Source organism: Carlito syrichta, unplaced genomic scaffold (genome assembly GCF_000164805.1).
Source record: "Carlito syrichta isolate Samal-C Ts95f unplaced genomic scaffold, Tarsius_syrichta-2.0.1 Scaffold274380, whole genome shotgun sequence".
Classification (NCBI taxonomy): domain Eukaryota; kingdom Metazoa; phylum Chordata; class Mammalia; order Primates; family Tarsiidae; genus Carlito; species Carlito syrichta.
In genome coordinates this window covers 1,712-20,322 of record NW_007218476.1, presented here as the reverse complement: position 1 = coordinate 20,322, position 18,611 = coordinate 1,712, and the positions used below count along the sequence as shown (strand labels likewise).

The window sequence follows — 18,611 nt, the reverse complement described above, 5'->3', positions numbered from 1 at the left end:
CTTTTCTTACAGCTGTCTCATACACGAATTACAAGAAAACACCCCCGCCAGTACCTCCTCGGACCACCTCCAAGCCTCTGATCTCAGTGACGGCGCAGAGCAGCACGGAGTCCACACAGGATGCCTACCAGGACAGCCGTGCCCAGAGGATGTCTCCATGGCCCCAGGACAGCCGTGGCCTCTACAACTCCACGGACAGTCTGGACAGCAACAAGGCCATGAGCTTGGCTCTGGAGACGGCCGCGGCTCAGCGCCATGGCCAGGACAACCAGGGCAGCTCCGTGAGGACCAGGGACAAGGCCATCCTGGCATCCAAGGCCGAGGAGTTGCTCAAGGGCCGCTGCTCCTCCATCGGGATCCAGGTAGCCTCCCACGGCCTGCCATTCTGGCACACACACACCCACCTACAGATAGTATAGAGTAAGCCACAACAAGCCGGCGGCCCTGGGCCCCCCACGCTGGCCACAACCTCAGTGGGTGTGCAACCTGGTTAGGTCATATATCCACACTGCAGGCAGCCCCTGGGGAGCTGACCCAGTGCAGGGCTGAAGGAAGGGGCTCCAGCTTTGTACCCCTCCCCTCAGAAGACACCCCTCACCTGTGCCAATGGCAACTCAGAGAGTGTGCGGATAAGGTTATTGTGATCCGTACAGGTGGACTTCTGTTACAGTATGATTTTCCAAAAGCTTTTTGGTGTCATGGCCAGACATTTGAGTGGGGAGACCAAAGGGCACTGGGAATAAAAGGGTGGAAGGGAAAGCAGGTCCTCCTTGGTACAATATTGGGGAGTGCTCACAGCGACTTCAGGTGTAGGTACCCACAGGCCCCTCTGCACAGACCACTGGGTGTCCCAGCAGTGCTCAGCCAGTCACCCATCCTCTTCCATGGTTCCAGACCACAGAGGGTGACTGCCATCCATCCAGGCCCCAAACATCCACCAGATATAGCCATGGTGGTTGGTACCTCTCCCTGTAGACGAAGGGCTGTGGTCAGCACCTGCCCACCCCTCACCGCCCTGGAGGTCTGTCTTAAGTGCAAGGTGATTTCCAGACTCTGACACTCTCTATCTGTCTGGGCAACACCTGCGTTGGAGAGCTTGTGGACATGGTCAGGCAAGGCTGATGACCACGTCTTCTACCGATGCAGTTCACCTCTCACTTCCTTCTGCTCCTGCACTCAGCCTGCATGCGGTGGGCCGTAAAAATCCGATGCTTCCCCGCCACACGGCCAGAGTGGAGGGTGAGCTAGCACTGGTCATGGGCACTAGTGGGCCAGACGTAGGGGAACAGAGAGAGCGGGTGACCGCCCGGTCTCAGGTCTTCTGCATAGGTCCTACACTGTGGCTTCATTGTTTTGTTTAGGACTCTGAGTTCCCAGAGCACCAGCCATACCCAAGGTCAGATGTAAGTACCAAAACATGCTCCAAAGCCGAGTCCGCATGACTTTCATCTCTCCCTTTCTGGACTACCATCCGACTGCTCTTGTCGCCTCTCTGTCCTGATCCTATATGCCAGGCACTATGCTGGGTGCCCCCCTACCATTGCCAGAAGCTTGCTATCCCCATGATGAGTCGGCAGCCCCTCTCAGAAGAGGACTCAGGGGGCTCGCAGCAGCCACTTACCCACCCACCGCCCCAGGACATGCCCCAGCACTAGTCCCTGAGAGAGCCGCAGTGTGCACCAACCTCTTGGCTCAGAGTCACATCTGCCATAGAAATTCCAAGGTCCCCAAATTAAGAGGCGGTTGCACAGTCCAGCCATGCTCTCTCTGACTTTCTTGCTGCCGACCTCACAGGCAGCCTCTGGGACACTTGCCCGGCGTGCCCAGGCTATGTGTCGATGTCTGAGCCCATGGAGTTGCTGACTTCACCCAAAGGAGTGGGGACATGATTCCTGAAACCCATCAAGTCAGATCGCTGAGCTGGTGCAGGACACCCCACTTCCTGTCCCGCCACAGCTTGGACCCCCCCACACCTTTCCATGGCCCAAACCCCATTTGCTTCTAGCTCCCACCCTTTGCACGGTTCCTTCTGCCAAGCACGGGCTTCCCCCGTCCACCCAGCTTTGCCTTGGTGAGCTCAGTCTGCACACTGATCCCTTCCCAAGCCTCTCAGATGCCACCACCCAAGCGTGTTCTGTAAGCTGGGGATGGCGATGCCCTTCTTGGGGCCCCCGCACCTAGCACAGGGCCTGGCACATAGGGATGCTCGGTAAATGTTGGGTAATCGATTGGGCGGTTGAGTTGCCAGTGTATAGCTGGTGAGGACAGGTGGGGAGGCAGGATCGTAGGTAGAGGACCAGTCCGCCTGTCTTTTATGGCATTAAAAAAAATATGCAGCATCAGGTACACTTGTGCCCTCAGAGCTATCCAAAGGAAGTGAGTTGAATCAAAGGACTGAAGGGTCAGTATACAGAAAAGGGCCAAAGACATGGAAGACAGTGACTTAAGAAACCAGCCCAAAAAGTCAAGAAGGAAGAAATGGAAGGAAACAAGGGGTCAAGCAGATGAAAGAGTTGTCCGTGGACACCGGGGAGCATTGAGAGAATAGCTGCACACGTGCCAGTCTTGCCCCGGCACAGGTAGAAATGACACAATAGATAAGTGAGCAATGGGCAGGTCACTGCATCACTGCCTCTCTGCCAAGCGTCATTTAATCCTCACATTAGCCCCATGGGCCTGCTGTTATCATGCCCAGTCTGTGAATGGGAAACTGAGGCTCAGGAAGTGTACGTGACTTGCCTAAAGGCACACAGCCTAAGTGCTCACCAGGTAACCATGGGCAGAGTCTCATCTGAATGCAGACAGTAGGAGAATTTGCATCCTGGAAATGTTCTTACAACCAAGGAGCCCTCCTTCTACTGAACACACCTTCTGTGAGGTTCACGCCCTAAGTGACTCACTGATTTGTGGAGAGTGGCTCCCCAAGTTCACAGTCCATCACATGACTATTTACAGCCACAACGTGAATTATAACCGCTGGGCTCTATCTAACATGCTCCCCAGGGCGTGCCTCTAACCTCGGCTCATACTTCCTGTGGACTTAGCCCTCCTTCCCTGCCCAGCATAGACCAGAAGCCAGCCACAGCCTCCCGTTCCTGAGACGGCCGGATGCTGCAGCGAGTCTAGCCTTTACGATGGGGCATGCAGACCAGTCCCATCAGAGCTCCAGGTTTGCAGGCTGGATGCCTCTAGGAGAGAATCAGCCCCAGCCATGGTGCCCGTGGGCCCTGTCCTAGGGTGAGGACAAGCATGCTCGTGCCATTCAGAGCCTTCTAAGGCCATCTGATCTGGAACCCATCATCTGGTCTGACCTCGATTTTCTTCATCACAGTGGAACCATTTGACTGTTTTCTTTGTGTTCTGTCTTCCTGCTGCGGTCCGTCTGTTATGCTGGGTTTCTCATTTTCTGTTGTGTGTTTGAGTGTGTTTGTGACTCTGCTGAGGATGCTTGCTGCTCCCAGACTCCGCAGTGTGGTGGGAGGAGCCCTGGTTTATATTCTGGAACCCTTTGACCCCTTGTATCTCAGGAGCCTTGTCATTGAAATGGGGACAGCTGCCACTCTCTTTCAGCCAGGCTGTGAGATGAGGGGCAGCCCGGGAAAGCCCTGTTCATCCCTGTGACGGTCCTCCCGAGGTGATGCGTGCATGCCATGCTCCTGGTCTGCGACCTGCTCCTCCCCGCACAGAGTTAGAGTCCTGAGCACCTCGGGCTGCGGGACTGCCAAGCTCACCTCACTCTTGGCCCTAGAATAGGTCTCCGAGGGAAAGAGGAGTTTGTATCACAACAGTGCACCAGCCCTGCTGCACCAATGTCTCAAAGGTAGAGCAGTGAATGAGCTTGTAGGGAAAGCCCACACTGCAGTTACTGATAGTGAATGGCTCTTCCACCAGCCCCAGAGGACCCACAGAGAGCTGGGCTCAGGCGGGGCTGACTGGCCTCCACGATGCTGCAAAACCACGTCTGCGTGGAGATGGGATAGTGATTTAATTCTTTGTAATTCTCCATGCCCAGAACAGTCACCTAACCCAGAGTGGATCTCGCAGAGATGAATGTCTGCAGATATTTTTTCAAAACGATTCAGATTTCTAGCCTGGATTTTCTTAGAAGAAATCTCCTTTGAGTTTCCACTGTGCAAAATAGTAATTTATTTTCTCTGTTTTAAGTTTGCTTGTTGTTCTGTCTCACATAAAGTTGCTCTACTCCAGGATTTTCTGAGATCTAACTCCTCCTGGCCATTATGGTTTTACCACATCCCCCTCCCCCAGACTTCACCTTCCAGCAGTAGAAGTTCATTTCTTAGAAGGGTTGCATATAACAACCACTGTTAGATCTTGAAAATCCATCAGCTCTGTATTCCTTTAATGTATGGGGTGGCGGGCCAAAAAACTGGAATTATCTTTTGGAGGGCAGGTTCTTCATAGTACACTTGGAATGTGTTCCTCCGGGTCAGATGGTCAACCAAAATTTTTATCTGGAAGTTCTGAGAAGTCTGCATCATGACTTGCAGGGAAAAAAAAATCCCAAGTTATGGCAAACAGGTGACTGTTTTTTCTACCATACCTGCCCACATGGTGCTGATTGTTTAGCAGTTTTTAACCAAAAAATGGCATGACCCCATGCTTCACCCTCCCTATACACCCCATCGTACCCCAAGCAACTTTTTTTGTTTCTCTGGATGAAAAAGTCCTCAAAGGGAAACATTTTGCTGATGTAGAAGAGGTGAAACAAAAATGGTGAAAGGATTAAAAGACATCAAAATTAACGAGTTCAAAAATGGTTTTGAGCAGTGGAAAAAGCATCTCAATATGTGTACTGAATCAAACTGAGAGTACTTTGAAGGTGACTGAAGTTTAAACATGTAGGAATAAATACACATACTTTTTTAATAAATAAATTCCAGTTCTTTCTGGGTCCCCCCTAGTACATATCCTTATGTACCTGGCAGTCCTAAAAGTTGAGATGAGAGGATCGAGAGTTAATATTTACTGTGGAAAAATGTACCTGAATCAGGTCTCATACTGTGAGTTTTACATCAATCAACTGAGGTATCAGATGTTACCCTCATTTTCGAGACAAGGAAACAAAGAAGCAACAAAATTTAAGAGTTTTCAAAAAGTTGCAAGGCCAGCGAGTAGTTAGTAGACTGACTCCCAAAGCTATAATTTTCTAATTCACTATACAAATAACAAATGTGTATTAGAGGAAATTTGGAGGCTAGAGAAAGGAAGAAAAAAAAATCCCTTTGTTACATTTTAGTCACTTATGTGGAATACGTGCGTGTCTGTGACTATGTGTGTTTCCGTGTGTGGACGTGCTTCTGTGACTCTGCTGTTCATGGTGCCTGTTAACCTGTGTCCTGTGTCTACATGCCATCATAAGCATTCTTCATGCCGTCTTCTTAGCAACCTTCACTTTAAATAACTGTGTTGTATTCTACATAATGAGAAAATCCTGGTGCTCCCTATGTTACTATTCTCCTACTTATCATCCCCCCTCTTTCTCTTTTCCCATGTTCCACCTTATAAATACTGCTGTGATGAATACCTCAACATTTGTCAGAATATAAGATCTTTTTAAAATCAGGATCTCACTCTGTTGCTCAGGCTGGAGTACAGTGGCACGATCACAGCTCGCCACTGCCTCAACCTCCTGGGCTCAGGTGATCCTTTTACCTCAGCCTCCCAAGTAACTGGGACTCCAAGTATGCACCACCATGCCTGGCTAATTTTTTTATTATTATTATTTACTGTAGAGATGAGGTCTCACTATGTTGCCCAGGCTGGTCTTGAATTCCTGGGCTCAAGCATTCCTCCCACCCGGCCTCCCAAAGTGCTGATATTACATGCATGGCTAAGATCCTTTCTTTAGACTAGAGTCTAATATGAGGCAAGTATTCTCAACATTTTATGATAAAAATGAGTGTTTTTGTTATAAAATCTCTTTAAAAGTATACATTTAAATTTATTTCATCCACATCAATGTATCTATCAAATCTGACAATATTGCAAAATGCAATATCTTTGACCTAGCAATCACATATCATATAAATATATTCACAGAAGTTTGCACATACAGACATATACTTATAAAAACATCATTTATAATGGCAGAAAACTAGAAATAGCCAAATTATTCCTCCATTGAAGATCAATTGAATAAACTAGGTTCTATTCCATAAAACGGAATTGTAAGCAGTTAAAGTGTAGCTCCGTTTGTACTGACGTGGAATTGTAAATACATTCATTTTTATTATGATCCTTTCGTGCAAAATAATAATAATGACAATCTCCATGTCCAGCAACACAAAGTTTAATAAAGTCATGACCCGATTAAAACTAGAAAGAGGAATGGTGAATCCTAACAGGAAAGTTGGGATTTTCATTCAAGACTGTTCTGCGAAGCTCTTGTGGTCAACTATGTCTCCTTCCACCTGTCAAAACATATCAACACAAATCAGACACAGCATTTGCACCTGTCCTTAGAATTATGCCAGTCAAGGTGGGATGTCTCTAACCATTCCCACAGCTCAGCAGCCAACCAAGAGTTCCAGCTCTTCATGACCTCAGAGGATCAGTGCAGCACAGGTCTCCACAGTCAGAGACATCCAAGCAAGAATCCTGACTTTGCCCCCAACACGCTGGATGCTCCTGAGCAAGCTCCTCACCTTCTCTGACTCCCCAACTGTTCCACGTGGCTGGAAACACCAGGAGGGTTTTTGTGTGGATTTACACTCACTCTCAGCACAGTGCCTAGGGCACAGTATATATAGAAAAAATACTAGCTGTTATCATCGGTCCTTCTCCCAGATTGTGTACATCGGCTTAGCCTCAGGGTAATCACAAATTAAAATGGAGATTTTAAAGGACAGCTCTTCTCTCCTAACTCACAGAGGACAGTGTCATGATTATTTGTTTAATCCTTGGCACCTTATCCTTGTAGACATCGGTAATATTTTTCAGAAAAGGTATATTTTGCAATGTAGTTATGACATTTCAGATTAGGGTCAAAGGTTCTTTTGATACACTAGGTAATTTTTTGTGAAAAAAAAGTGATGGTTCAGGACCTGGAATAATATTTACATCTTGACTACCCTTTGGTTTCACAGACCTTTTGGACTGAGACTTTTAGGGGGTTGTTTAGTTTTAGAAAATGTACTGTACTCGAATTCCCTTGTGTGATGACTTTACATGGCTGATGATTGTTAAGATGCCTCGTGGGTTGTGGAGACTTTTTGGCAAATACAGCCACAACGTGGATTCTCCATAGGACACATGATTTCTGTTTTGATCTGGCATTCCCCTGCTGGCAGCCCTCTTAGCAAATGTGTACAGCCACATGGATATAGAGATGGAGAGTCTACCTCGGTGTTTCCAACAAACGCTTAAATTCCTTTCTGTGTCTCTGTATGTGGATGTAGCCATCAGTATAATTCTATTAAATTGCTTATTTGCTGTTGTTAGCTATGTTTGGTTCATGCTGTACTTTCTTCCCTGTAGGGCGTGATAAGAGCTTTTTAAGTCCTATAATAATGCAGTCCAACGAAACCTATTTTTTGCCTGAGCTGAACTAAGCAATTTTAATCGCATACGTTTTAAAGACCAAAGTGCAGCGTTGAGTCCAAGTGGTTATGTAAGATGCGATGAAACGCGGCCACGATGTAATTACACCAATAGGAACGCATCCCCTCTCTGAATTTTCCTGGGTCAAGTGCATCCCTGCATTAATTGAGCCAGTGCGTAATTAATTACAGCAAATGAACAACAACAAAAAATAGTCCCTCTCCCAGGCCCCACGTTTCGGTGCTAAAATAAGATGTTCTGTGTTGAATTAGGTGGAAACAGCTACAGACTCTGACACGGAGAGCCGAGGCCTGCGGGAATACCACTCCGTGGGCGTGCAAGTAGAGGACGAGAAGCGGTAACTCAGCCCCCCAGCACGGGACGCCTCCCCCCAGCAAGCGCTGTGTCAGAAGCCTGGGCACAAGCTTCTAGATCACGCTGACCATCAATAATTCATGCCATCTGTGGAATGGATCATATACTTATTCTTTTCCATTCATAGCGTTCAAGTATAAATTAACATTCACCTTTGTCTTACTTCTGCATGGGTGAGGGAGCAATTATCTCTAAGGTTATTTGCCATCTAGGAAGCAGAGCTGATAGCCCTGAAAGTTAGAATTCCCCATCTAGGGAGGAGACAGGCTAAGCATGCATCAGACAGTGTCACTCACCTTACAGGGTTCAAAGTAAAAAGGGAGAGAGAGTAAAACAAGTTCAAGACCTTAGCCACACCATGAAATTGTTCTACTTCGAAAGAATTGCCTCAAAATGTGAAATACAAGATGTCCATGATAACTGTGTTATTTTTGTAACAAAGCAGGATGGTTATTTTAGTTTATATTTAAATTGCATATATTGTCAATTTTTTTATGAGTTAGGGTCTTACTCTATCACCAGCCAGAGAGCCATGGCACAGTCACAGCTCACCACAGCCTCAATCTCATGGGCTCAGGTGATCCTCCCACCTCAGCCTCCTGAATAGCTGGGACTATCATGCCCAGCTAATTTTTTTGGGTTTTGTAGAGATGAGGTCTTGCTATGTTGCCCAAGCTGGTCTCAAATTCCTTGACTCAAGCAATTCTCCCACCTCAGCCTCCCAAAGTGCTGGGATTATAGATGTGAGCTACCACACCCCACCACATATAGTCAGTTTCTTCACAACATAACTATTTTTTTTTAGTTGAAGTCTCACTCTGTCACCCAGGCTGGAGTGCAGTAGCATGCTCACAGCCACCCCAGTGTCAACCTGCTGGGCTCAGGTAATCCTTTCGCCTCAGCCTTCCAAGTAGCTGGAACTATAGTTGTGTGCTATCATGCCTGACAAATTATTTTATTTTTTGTAGAGATATGGTCTCACCAAGTTGCCCGGGCTGGTCTCGAACCCGTGGGCTTAGGCAATCCTCTCATCTTGGCCTCCCAAAGTACTAGGATGACAGGCTTGAGCCACCATGCCCGGCCAAAACAAGTCTTAATGAGAACATGGCATCGTGAGCCTCAGCTAGCACCCAGTGGTCTCTGTGCTGGGTGTTGTCCCTCAAAATGCCGGCTATCAGCAACCTATAAGGATTTGATTGCAAGAAATTCAGAAAACAGAGTACAGACTGCTACCCCGTTTCTAGGTTGACCTCAAAGAGCCTTCCGCACCTGGAACCTGGCTGGTGCCATCCACCCTGGATGCCTCCAGCAGGGAACATCAGTGTCCGTCATTAGCCAGATGCACTCACAGCTGTGGGCTGCCTATAGACTCCGTGAGTGCAGAGCCACACATGCAGCTACAACAGCTTGGGATAGGCAGATATGCACACAGACACACACACAGACACATAGATACACACAGACATAGGTACACATACAGACATGCACATGGACACACAGGTACACATACAGGGACACACAGACACAGACAGACACACAAATATACACATACAGAGACACACACACAGGTAGACAGAGACAAGTACACAGACAGACACACAGAGACACAGACACATAGGTACATACACATAGACACAAAGGCACAGACACAGAGAGATATACAGACACACACAGACAGACACACCTATAGACACACACACACAGATATATGCAGACACATACTGAGATATACAAATAGAGACACATTCACAGTCACCCACATCACACACAGAGACACACACTGTCATATACACAAAGACACACACCATGCACACAGACACACAGGTACAACTACAGAGACACACACAGACATACAGGTATACAGAGACAGGTATACATACAGACAGACACTCAAAGACATACACAGAGACACACAGACACACAGGTACACACACAGACACGCAGGTACACATAGAGGAACAGAGACACACAGGTACAGACACAGAGAGACATACAGACACACATAGTGATACAAACCTATAGACACACAGACAGAGATACATGCGGACACAGACACACATAGAGACACACTCACAGACACACACAGAGACACATGCCATACATACAGAAAATATCCCACACAAAGCCATACACGCTACATAGACACAGGCACACATATGACACAGAGAGGCACAGTACACAGAGAGACATATACACACCCCACACACAGAGATACACATCACACAGACAAAACACAGACACATGACACAAGCACGTATACAATCACATACACACATCATACACGCATACCCACACCACACACATGTACACATGCACACACCATACACGCACATCACACACACACAGACACACACTGTTCTCACCCAGCAGCATCAGTCTCCAACTCTAAGCTCCTGCCTGCTCATCGTTTCTGTAACTGGCTATGTGGAAGTGGATGACATTAAGAGAAAGAGCGAAAATGTTTTAATGCCGGAGTAGTGACCTGCATGCAGGAGTTGGCAGGAGCAGTGTTAAGTTATCCAAATAGGGGAAGCCGCGCAGGGCCTGTGTGTGGCCTGGAGGTCACTGGCCCTCAGGGGGACGTGAATGGTGTTCGCATACAGCACAGCACACAGCATCACCTCACGTGCTTGTGGCAGAGTGAAGTGGTGTGGACCTGCAGCAGGACTCTGAGGGGAAAGACGCCATCACCAACAGTGGTGTCTTGAAACACACTAGCTCTCCATGTGTCAAGTCTAAGCAGGCGTTGCTAACTCAAGTGTGTAGATCGATGTTAAAGTCCAGTTATTTGCAAAACCATGTTCTTTCGTAACTGAAGCCCAGCATGTCAGCTAGATAAAGCAACATGTTCTCTCCAAGTTTCTAGCTCGCTCTGGCCCAGATGTGTCTTGGTCATGTCAGCTAGATAAAGCACCATTTACTCCCCGAGTTGATAGTTCGCTCTGGCCTGGGTGTGTTTCGGTCAGCTCTGGGTGGAATCTTTTCACTCAGTCACCTAGAAAAACTACTATGTCCTCTCCCCCTCCTTTCCAGGCACGGGCGTTTCAAGCGCTCCAACAGCGTCACAGCCGCCGTCCAAGCTGACCTGGAGCTGGAGGGCTTCCCAGGACACGTCGCCACTGAGGACAAAGGCCTCCAGTTCGGCTCATCCTTCCAGCGGCACTCAGAGCCCAGCACTCCCACCCAGTATGGCGCGGTCAGAACTGTGCGGACCCAGGGGCTCTTCAGCTATAGAGAAGACTATCGGACGCAGGTGGACACAGCCAGCCTGCCCCCACCTGACCCTTGGCTGGAGCCCTCCATGGAGACCGCAGAGACTGGGAGGATGTCCCCGTGCCGCAGGGATGGCTCGTGGTTTCTGAAGCTGCTGCACACAGAGACAAAGAGGATGGAAGGCTGGTGCAAAGAGATGGAGAGAGAGGCTGAGGAGAATGACCTCTCAGAGGAAAGTAAGAGCTCAGGCATCTCCCGGGGCCATTGGGCACTGGTGGCCTTGCGGTTAAGCAGGTACCAGAGGGCAGCATCAGTGGGGAGAGGGCCTTCCTCCAGTACTTGGGAGAATGAAAATAAATGTGCTTGCTACCATAGCCTACTCAGTTATGAGAAAGCATATGAACACATGAAAAGAAAAGCAGTCGCTAACATACCGAACGGCAGTCCTGGTGTTTTGTGTGTTGTGTTTCATTTTTCAGATAGTTAGATACAAGATTGGTTATGCTCGCAATATTCTTGGTGGCATAGTTTATCTCATAGTTCACTTACCACTTGTCTTTGGTAAGTGGTTTCTAAGAAATTGTCGTGGCATTATGGCCAAGAAAAGTCAACGATAAGTAAAGAACTCGGCCGGTTAGCCACATGCCAGTGTGCCAGCTTTCTCATCTGGGTTGAGTGGGAGTCTATGTCATTTCTCTGACCATGTGTGGTCAGTGCAGAGCTGTCCCAGCCCTCAAGGTCTCATGCGGGTCTCTGCCTCTCCATCCCCTCCCATTTGTCTGAAGAAACCTGCCATCAGGACTATCCAAAGTTGTGTTCCCATCAGCGGCTATGTGTGATTTCTAAGCTTCTGCTACCTTTGTTTGTAGGCTAAGAATACAACTGCAAAATACTTAACAACAACGCTTGTCTTTAACAAAATACAGTTTTACAAGGGTATTTTGAATGTCTTGACAAATCATGTTTTTTCTAAACTTCTTTTTCTGTGAATTTCTTTGTATACTAACTAGTCCACTGTAAATTCTGAACTTCAAAAGGATAGTTGCTCTCCTTTGGAATTTGGCCCTGGATTCCATTTCTAAATGACCATAATGGAGCATGTCCGTAATCCTAGAAATGGAAGCGCTATGATAAAATTATATCAACAGTGACTTGCAAAGAACAGTGGCCTTGGAACTCGAGCAGGCTGAGAAAATCATGGGTGTGTTGATTTTCAGTTGTTGTAACTTGTGTAAACCTGTGAAGAAAGGGAGAGCCTGCCTTGAAGTGGCCATTTCTGTTCTTCTATATTTTTCCCTTGATTGCCAAATTCCACATGTTCTTCACCTGAGCTGGTGTTGGACACTGAGTATTTGGGAGGAGGTGTTGCCATGGCAATTTTTGACATTTGGCTGGCAGATGTCAACACAGCCATATTCACATTGTTCCCATGGCATGAGTTTACGTCATCTGTTTAGGCTATTTAATCAAGTGAGTGTGCACAATTTTGTTTTGTAAAAATCACTCATTTTCTACAGCATTTTTCCCTCATTGATATAAGCTTCAACTTGGCAAATGCATCTTCACTGTAAAAGGGATTTATAATTTTTATCACAGCACTAAAACACAGAAAAACCATTGCCTAAGTTGACACTAAATTCAAGTTAAATTGTCAGCTCAGTTTTGTGTATGCTAATGGGACATTCCTTCCTGAATTAGTAAAGATGTGAGACCTGAATGTTGACCAAGCAAGCTGTATATTCTTTTTTTTTAAGTTGGTGTCTTGTTCTATCACCCAAACTGGAGCGCAGTGGCACGATCACTACTCACCATAGCCTCAGCCTCCTGGACTCAGGTGATCCTTTTGCCTCAACCTTCCAAGTAGCTGGGACTAACAGGTCCACCACACCCTACTAATTAATTTTTTTAAGAAAAAAATTTTTTTGTAGATACAAGGTCTCTCTTTGTTGCCCAGGATGGTCTCTAACTCCTGGGCTCAAGCAAATTCTCCCACCTTGGCCTCCTGAATTGCTGGGATTACAGGTGTGAGCCACTGGTGCCCAGCCTAAAATATATGATCTATATCATGTGATTCCTCAATAAAATACTTTTGAAGAGGAGAGAGAGAGGGAATAAACTCAGAAGGAGCTAATATTTGTCAGGTCTAAGCCTCATAAAATGTCTATAAAATTTTATTCTATCATCATTTGAGTTTAAACCTTTCAGGACACATTCAAAAAGTTCTAGTCTCCTTCAAATGTGTAAGATATGGAGACATTTGTCATCGCTGTGTTTGTGTGCTAGCACAGAGTGATGCTTCCTTCTCCTTATCTTCTATGTTCTTTAGTATGTTCTTTCAACATCATTATTTTGTTCAAGGATTATAGTTTATAAAAAGATGCCTTTTTTAAAGAAAAGAATTATCTAAACCAGTACTTACTGAACACTTATAATATGCTAAGCTATGCCCCTTACATACTTTATTGAATGCTCATCCTATGTAACAGGTAGATACTATTGTCACCATTGTAACAATAAAGAGACTGAGGCTTTGAGAGGTTAGTATCTTGCCCCCAATCACATAAAGTGAAGCAGTGAGTAAGGACTCGAAGTCAAAGCATCCAATGTGTATGACTGTGCTTTCCCACGACTCTGGCTGGGGTTATTAACCCAAATGTCCCTTTGCTGGACATTCTCTTCTGCCTTACTTCCTCCCTGAGCCCTTTCATATTGCTTTCTCCTGCTGATTTAGAAAATATACAGCCCTATCCGTAACCATTTGTTTCATTCTTATCTACCTTGGTTGCAGCCTATTTGAGGTCCAAAGAGAATCCTCGAGCTGATGAAATGCATACTTAGGTTATCCTGCCTTCACCATTGGACAGTAAGAGGTAAAACTTGGAAGGAGGGAAATTCCTTCTCAAACTAAGAACGGGAGACCTGACGATTAAAAGGCTTCAGTGCTGACTCTTGTCTCAACAAAGCCTGCTTTTCTGTCACTGGAGCCATTCAAGAAAGCTCTATAAAGTACGCCATAAAAGTACTACATATGAAATTGAATTTGATGATGTATAAGGACACAAATCAACAATAAGATTCTAGAATCTTATGATACACCGTATTTAAGTTTCACTTCTTTATTATCATTTAGCATCTGGAAAATACATTTTTCTTTTTCTTTTTTTTTGAGTTGGAGTCTCACTCTGTTGCCCAGACTGGAGTGCAGTGGCCGCTCCCAGCCACCACAGCCTCGACCTGCTGGGCTCCGGCGATCCTTCCGCCTCAGCCTTCTAGTAGCCGTAACTACAAGCATGCGCTACCACGCCTGGCTAATTTTTTTGATTTATTGTAGAGATGAGGTCTCGCCAAATTGCCCAGGCGGGTCTCGAACCTGCAGGCTCAGGCAATCCACTCACCTCGGCCTCCCAAAGCGCGGGATTACAGACTGAGCCACTTAGGCCGGCTTGGAAAACACATTTTTCTTCAAGGTATAGTGAAAAGTGAATGTTTGGTACCTCTCAGTTATATTTCCCTAAGCACATGTTTGGGTTTGGGGGAATTTTTTTTTTTACATAACCATTTTTGAGCCATTGAGATCCTTTTCTAGACTCTTTCACTGATGTATGCATTCAGCAGATATTTATTAAATACCATAAAGCAAGCCACTCTCCAACAGACAAAAATGAAACCAAAGTTAGTAAGACATAATACAGAACCTGACTTTGATAATCTAAGAATGAGAGAAATAAGCCCAGGGCAAAACTGTTTATAGAAAGTGGAAATATTACGCTAGTGACAGTGGCTCAAGCCTGTAATCCTAGCCTGTAATTCCTGTAATCAGGGATTCGAGACCAGCTTGGGCAACTTAGTGAGACCTCGCCTCTAAGTAAATCAAAAAATAAGCTGGGCATGGTAGCGGGCCCCTGTGGTTCCAGCTACTTCAAAGGCTGAGGCGGGAGGATCACCTGAGCCCAGCAAGTGGCCATGAACGTGCCACTGCACTCCAGCCTGGGTGACAGAATAAGACTCCAACTCAAAAAAAAAGTGGAGCTACTAAGTATAATAGAAGTGCAGATAAAGATCTTTGCAGATAAAGTTCTTTAAGAAAACAGAAATCCAAGAGATGCTTTCAACAGGGAAAATTCTAAGAAGGCTCCATGAAGAGGTGACATTGTGTTGGGCCTTGAAGGATGGCTGGAGCTGGCTATGAAGGTAAACAAGGACGATAGAAAGCAGATTTGAGGGCACAAGCAAAGGTAGAAGCCTGGGGAGGAGGGGCCTCTTGGCCTTCCTCCTAAGAAGACCTCTGTTTCAGCACTGCCTCCCTGCTTGCCCATGGGAGGGTATGCACACCTGATCTCTAGGAGTCCCTTCTGGCTCGGTCATTCTCTATCTCCTTGGGAACTGGTGTTTCTCAAGGGACTGAACCACTCTGTATTTTCCCAAAGCTTTGCCTCTTGGCTGTCATTTGATTCTAGGCTCCTCGAATATAGTGACCATATTTGAAACATTTATGATCCACTGACCGTGCCTAACACAGGGCCTGACATAAAGTGCTCTGCAAGCCAGAATTGGGAGGATAAAAGAGAAGATGGAAAATATGGGCAGTCTTAAAAACACAGCGTCCAAAATCCCAAAGAATCATCCACTTGTCCTTGGGTACACAAGCCAGGAAATATCTTGCGAATACTGCACTCTGTAGATACCTGCTAAGTTTGTTGATTTTGCAGGGTTTTCTCCACTGCTGTTTAATCCTAAATGTAACTGTATAAGCCTTGAACACAAAGAACAGACAATTGATACACTTGATACTTTTTGTGATTTTCTTAATTTCTTAAATTGCCCAGAAAGCTTCAATTTTTTTTTTTTTTTTTTTTTTGGACAAAGATGTCAAAATACTTATGTATCTCATTTGTGTTCTTTGCCCATAAAACTAGCACAATATTAATCAAGTGCTGATATTTCCCTAGCAATGTTTAAAAAGTAAGATAACCTTCAATTCTAGTCCTAATTTTAAAAACAGATACAGGGTTATTAGTTACAGCAATTTTTAAAATAAAGATTAAATTAAATGACTTATTGGACCAAAACTCCGAGCTCTGAATATTGAAATTTCCATTACTTGAAATAATTTTTGCCCAAACTATAATTTTATAATCACAGTTCATTGAACTGATTGATTCTAGATTCATTCAATATTCTATGGTTAATAAAAAACTATCATGAACCCAATCAATACTGGTGTACATTAAGTTATATTATTGCAGACTCCCTATTGTTAATGTATAGAGAGAAGTATTTTGAAGAGATTGTAAATGATCACTAGGGTAGCGTTTGGGGATTTTTGTATTAATTATATTAAACCAAATGGGTAAATGGCATAAAGGGAAAAGAAAAGTTAGTGTGTTTTCTGTAACAAAAGAAATAATTCCAATGCTACAAAGATTGTGTACAGTAAGTCCACTGAGACATGAGGGTACACATAGAGAGATGGAACCTTTTGAATGGCATTGGAAAGTCCCTTGTCCCAAACAACTCCTCCAAAGCAGCTAATAATCTAAATGTTTACCAGATTAGATGCCATAGACAAGCTGAGGGGAGTGTTAGTGATTGGCTCATTTAAGGCCTCCTTTTATAGACAGGAGTGACGGACCACCAGGGTCACAAGTCATGCTAACAAGAGCTGGGATCAGATGTCGGCCTCGGGTCACCCAGACCATGTTCCGTGCTGAGACGCAGTGATCTCTGGATGGGGAGAAAGTTCAGCTGTGAGAGGCATTCATATGGGGAAGAGCCAATGACAGAGAGCCCAGGATGACCTTGAGAATGAACTGAAAACATGTTCGGTGCAGGAATGAGGAGGCCCCACCACAGAGAGACTGACCTGTGCCCATAGCTGGCCCAACTTGTCTCGGGTCCACAGAGGGGTTAGCAGATTGGAGAACCAGAAGTGAAGATGATGTTCTGAGCAGAGCAGATTGTGGTGTGCACACTGGCAGCTCCCAGCCTTGGGAATGGATGTATTTGTATAGTGTCATGGGATATCCACTGCTTCCAGACCTCTGGCAGGAGAAGCAAACCAGGGATTGTGTCCTTATGTGGATCAAGGTTAATCTACCAGTTGACCAGGCTTCTTGCTAAGGATGTTTTAAGTGCCTATAAAGATGTCTCCACACATCCAGCAACCAAATGGCCATGAGCAAACTGGACCATAAAAGGAAATGTGTGCTGACAGCAAGAGAAGCAATCAGCAAAGTGAAGAGACAACCTGCAGGATGGGAGAAAATATTTGCAAGCTATTCATCCAACAAGAGATTTATAACCAGAATATATAATGAACTGAAACAACTCAATAGCAAAAAATAACAATAATTTTTAAAAATCCTATTAAAATGGGCAAAAATCTGAACAGACATTTCTCAAAAGAATACAGACAGGCCAGACACAGTGGCTCATGCATATAATCCCAGCACTTTGGGAAGCTAAAATGGGAGAATCACTTAAGCTTAGGAGTTGGAGACTTCAGTAAGCCATGATCATGCCACTGCACTCCAGTCTGGGCTACTGAGATAGACCCTAACTCAAGAAAAGAAAAAAATGACAAGTGGCCAGGTATATATGAACAAACACTCAACATCACTAATCATCAGGAAAATGCACATCAAAAGTACAATGAGATATTGTGGTTAGAATGGCTATTATCAATAAGACAAAAAATAAATGCTGACAAAGATGCAGGGAATGGGAAACCCTTGACCACTGTTCTCATTATGGAGAACAGAATGGAGATTCCTCAGAAAACTAAAAATAGAACTATCACATGATCCAGCAATCCCACTGTCGGATTTATCCAAAAGAAAGAAAATCTGTATATCAGAGAGATTGCTTCATTCTCATGTTTATTGCAGCACTATTCACAATAGCCAAGATATGCCTATTGTGATCAAATGAAATGATCACATGAATCATCCTGTCTATCAAGATATGAATGGGTACTGAAAATGAGGTGCTCCCTACACAATGGAATATTATTCAGCCATAAAGAAATTAAATTTTGTCATTTGCAGCAACAGGGATGGAACTGGAGGTCGTTATGTTAAGTGAAATAAGCCAGTCACAGAAAGCAAATATCACGTTTTCATTCATAGAAGCGGGGACCCCAAAAAAAAAAAACAGAATTTATTTATAAAAAATTGTGTATTTGTTCTTACATGTTTAAACTTCAGTCACCTTCAAAGTACTCTGATTCAAAACACCTATCGAGACATTTTTCTACTGTCCAAAACAGTTTTTGAACTCAATTTTGATGCCTTTTAGTGCTTCTGTCATCTTGTGTTTCACCTCTTCCGCATCGGCAAAACATTTCCCTTTGAGGACTTTTTTCATCAGGGAAGCAAACAAACAAAAAAAGTCACTCAGGGAGAGATTGGGTGAATAGGGAAGTGCCATTTTTGGTCAAAAACTGTTGAACACTCAGTGCAGTA

At 45.1% G+C, this 18,611-nt stretch overlaps 1 protein-coding gene across 2 annotated transcripts in view; it reads left to right on the top strand.

The window, feature by feature from the left end:
* DLGAP2 (DLG associated protein 2) overlaps nucleotides 1-11,757 on the top strand; it is a 114,743-nt gene extending 102,986 nt beyond the window's left edge. Inside the window, exons 5-8 of one of the 2 annotated variants that reach the window (XM_008052430.2) lie at nucleotides 13-362; nucleotides 1,362-1,403; nucleotides 7,833-7,918; nucleotides 10,969-11,757. In XM_008052430.2, coding sequence (XP_008050621.1) covers nucleotides 13-362; nucleotides 1,362-1,403; nucleotides 7,833-7,918; nucleotides 10,969-11,635 — 1,145 coding nt within the window. In that variant the 3' untranslated portion in view covers nucleotides 11,636-11,757. The remainder of the gene's footprint in view (nucleotides 1-12; nucleotides 363-1,361; nucleotides 1,404-7,832; nucleotides 7,919-10,968) is intronic. The other variant, XM_008052431.1, reaches the window with a different exon arrangement.
* The last annotated feature ends 6,854 nt before the right edge of the window (nucleotides 11,758-18,611 follow it).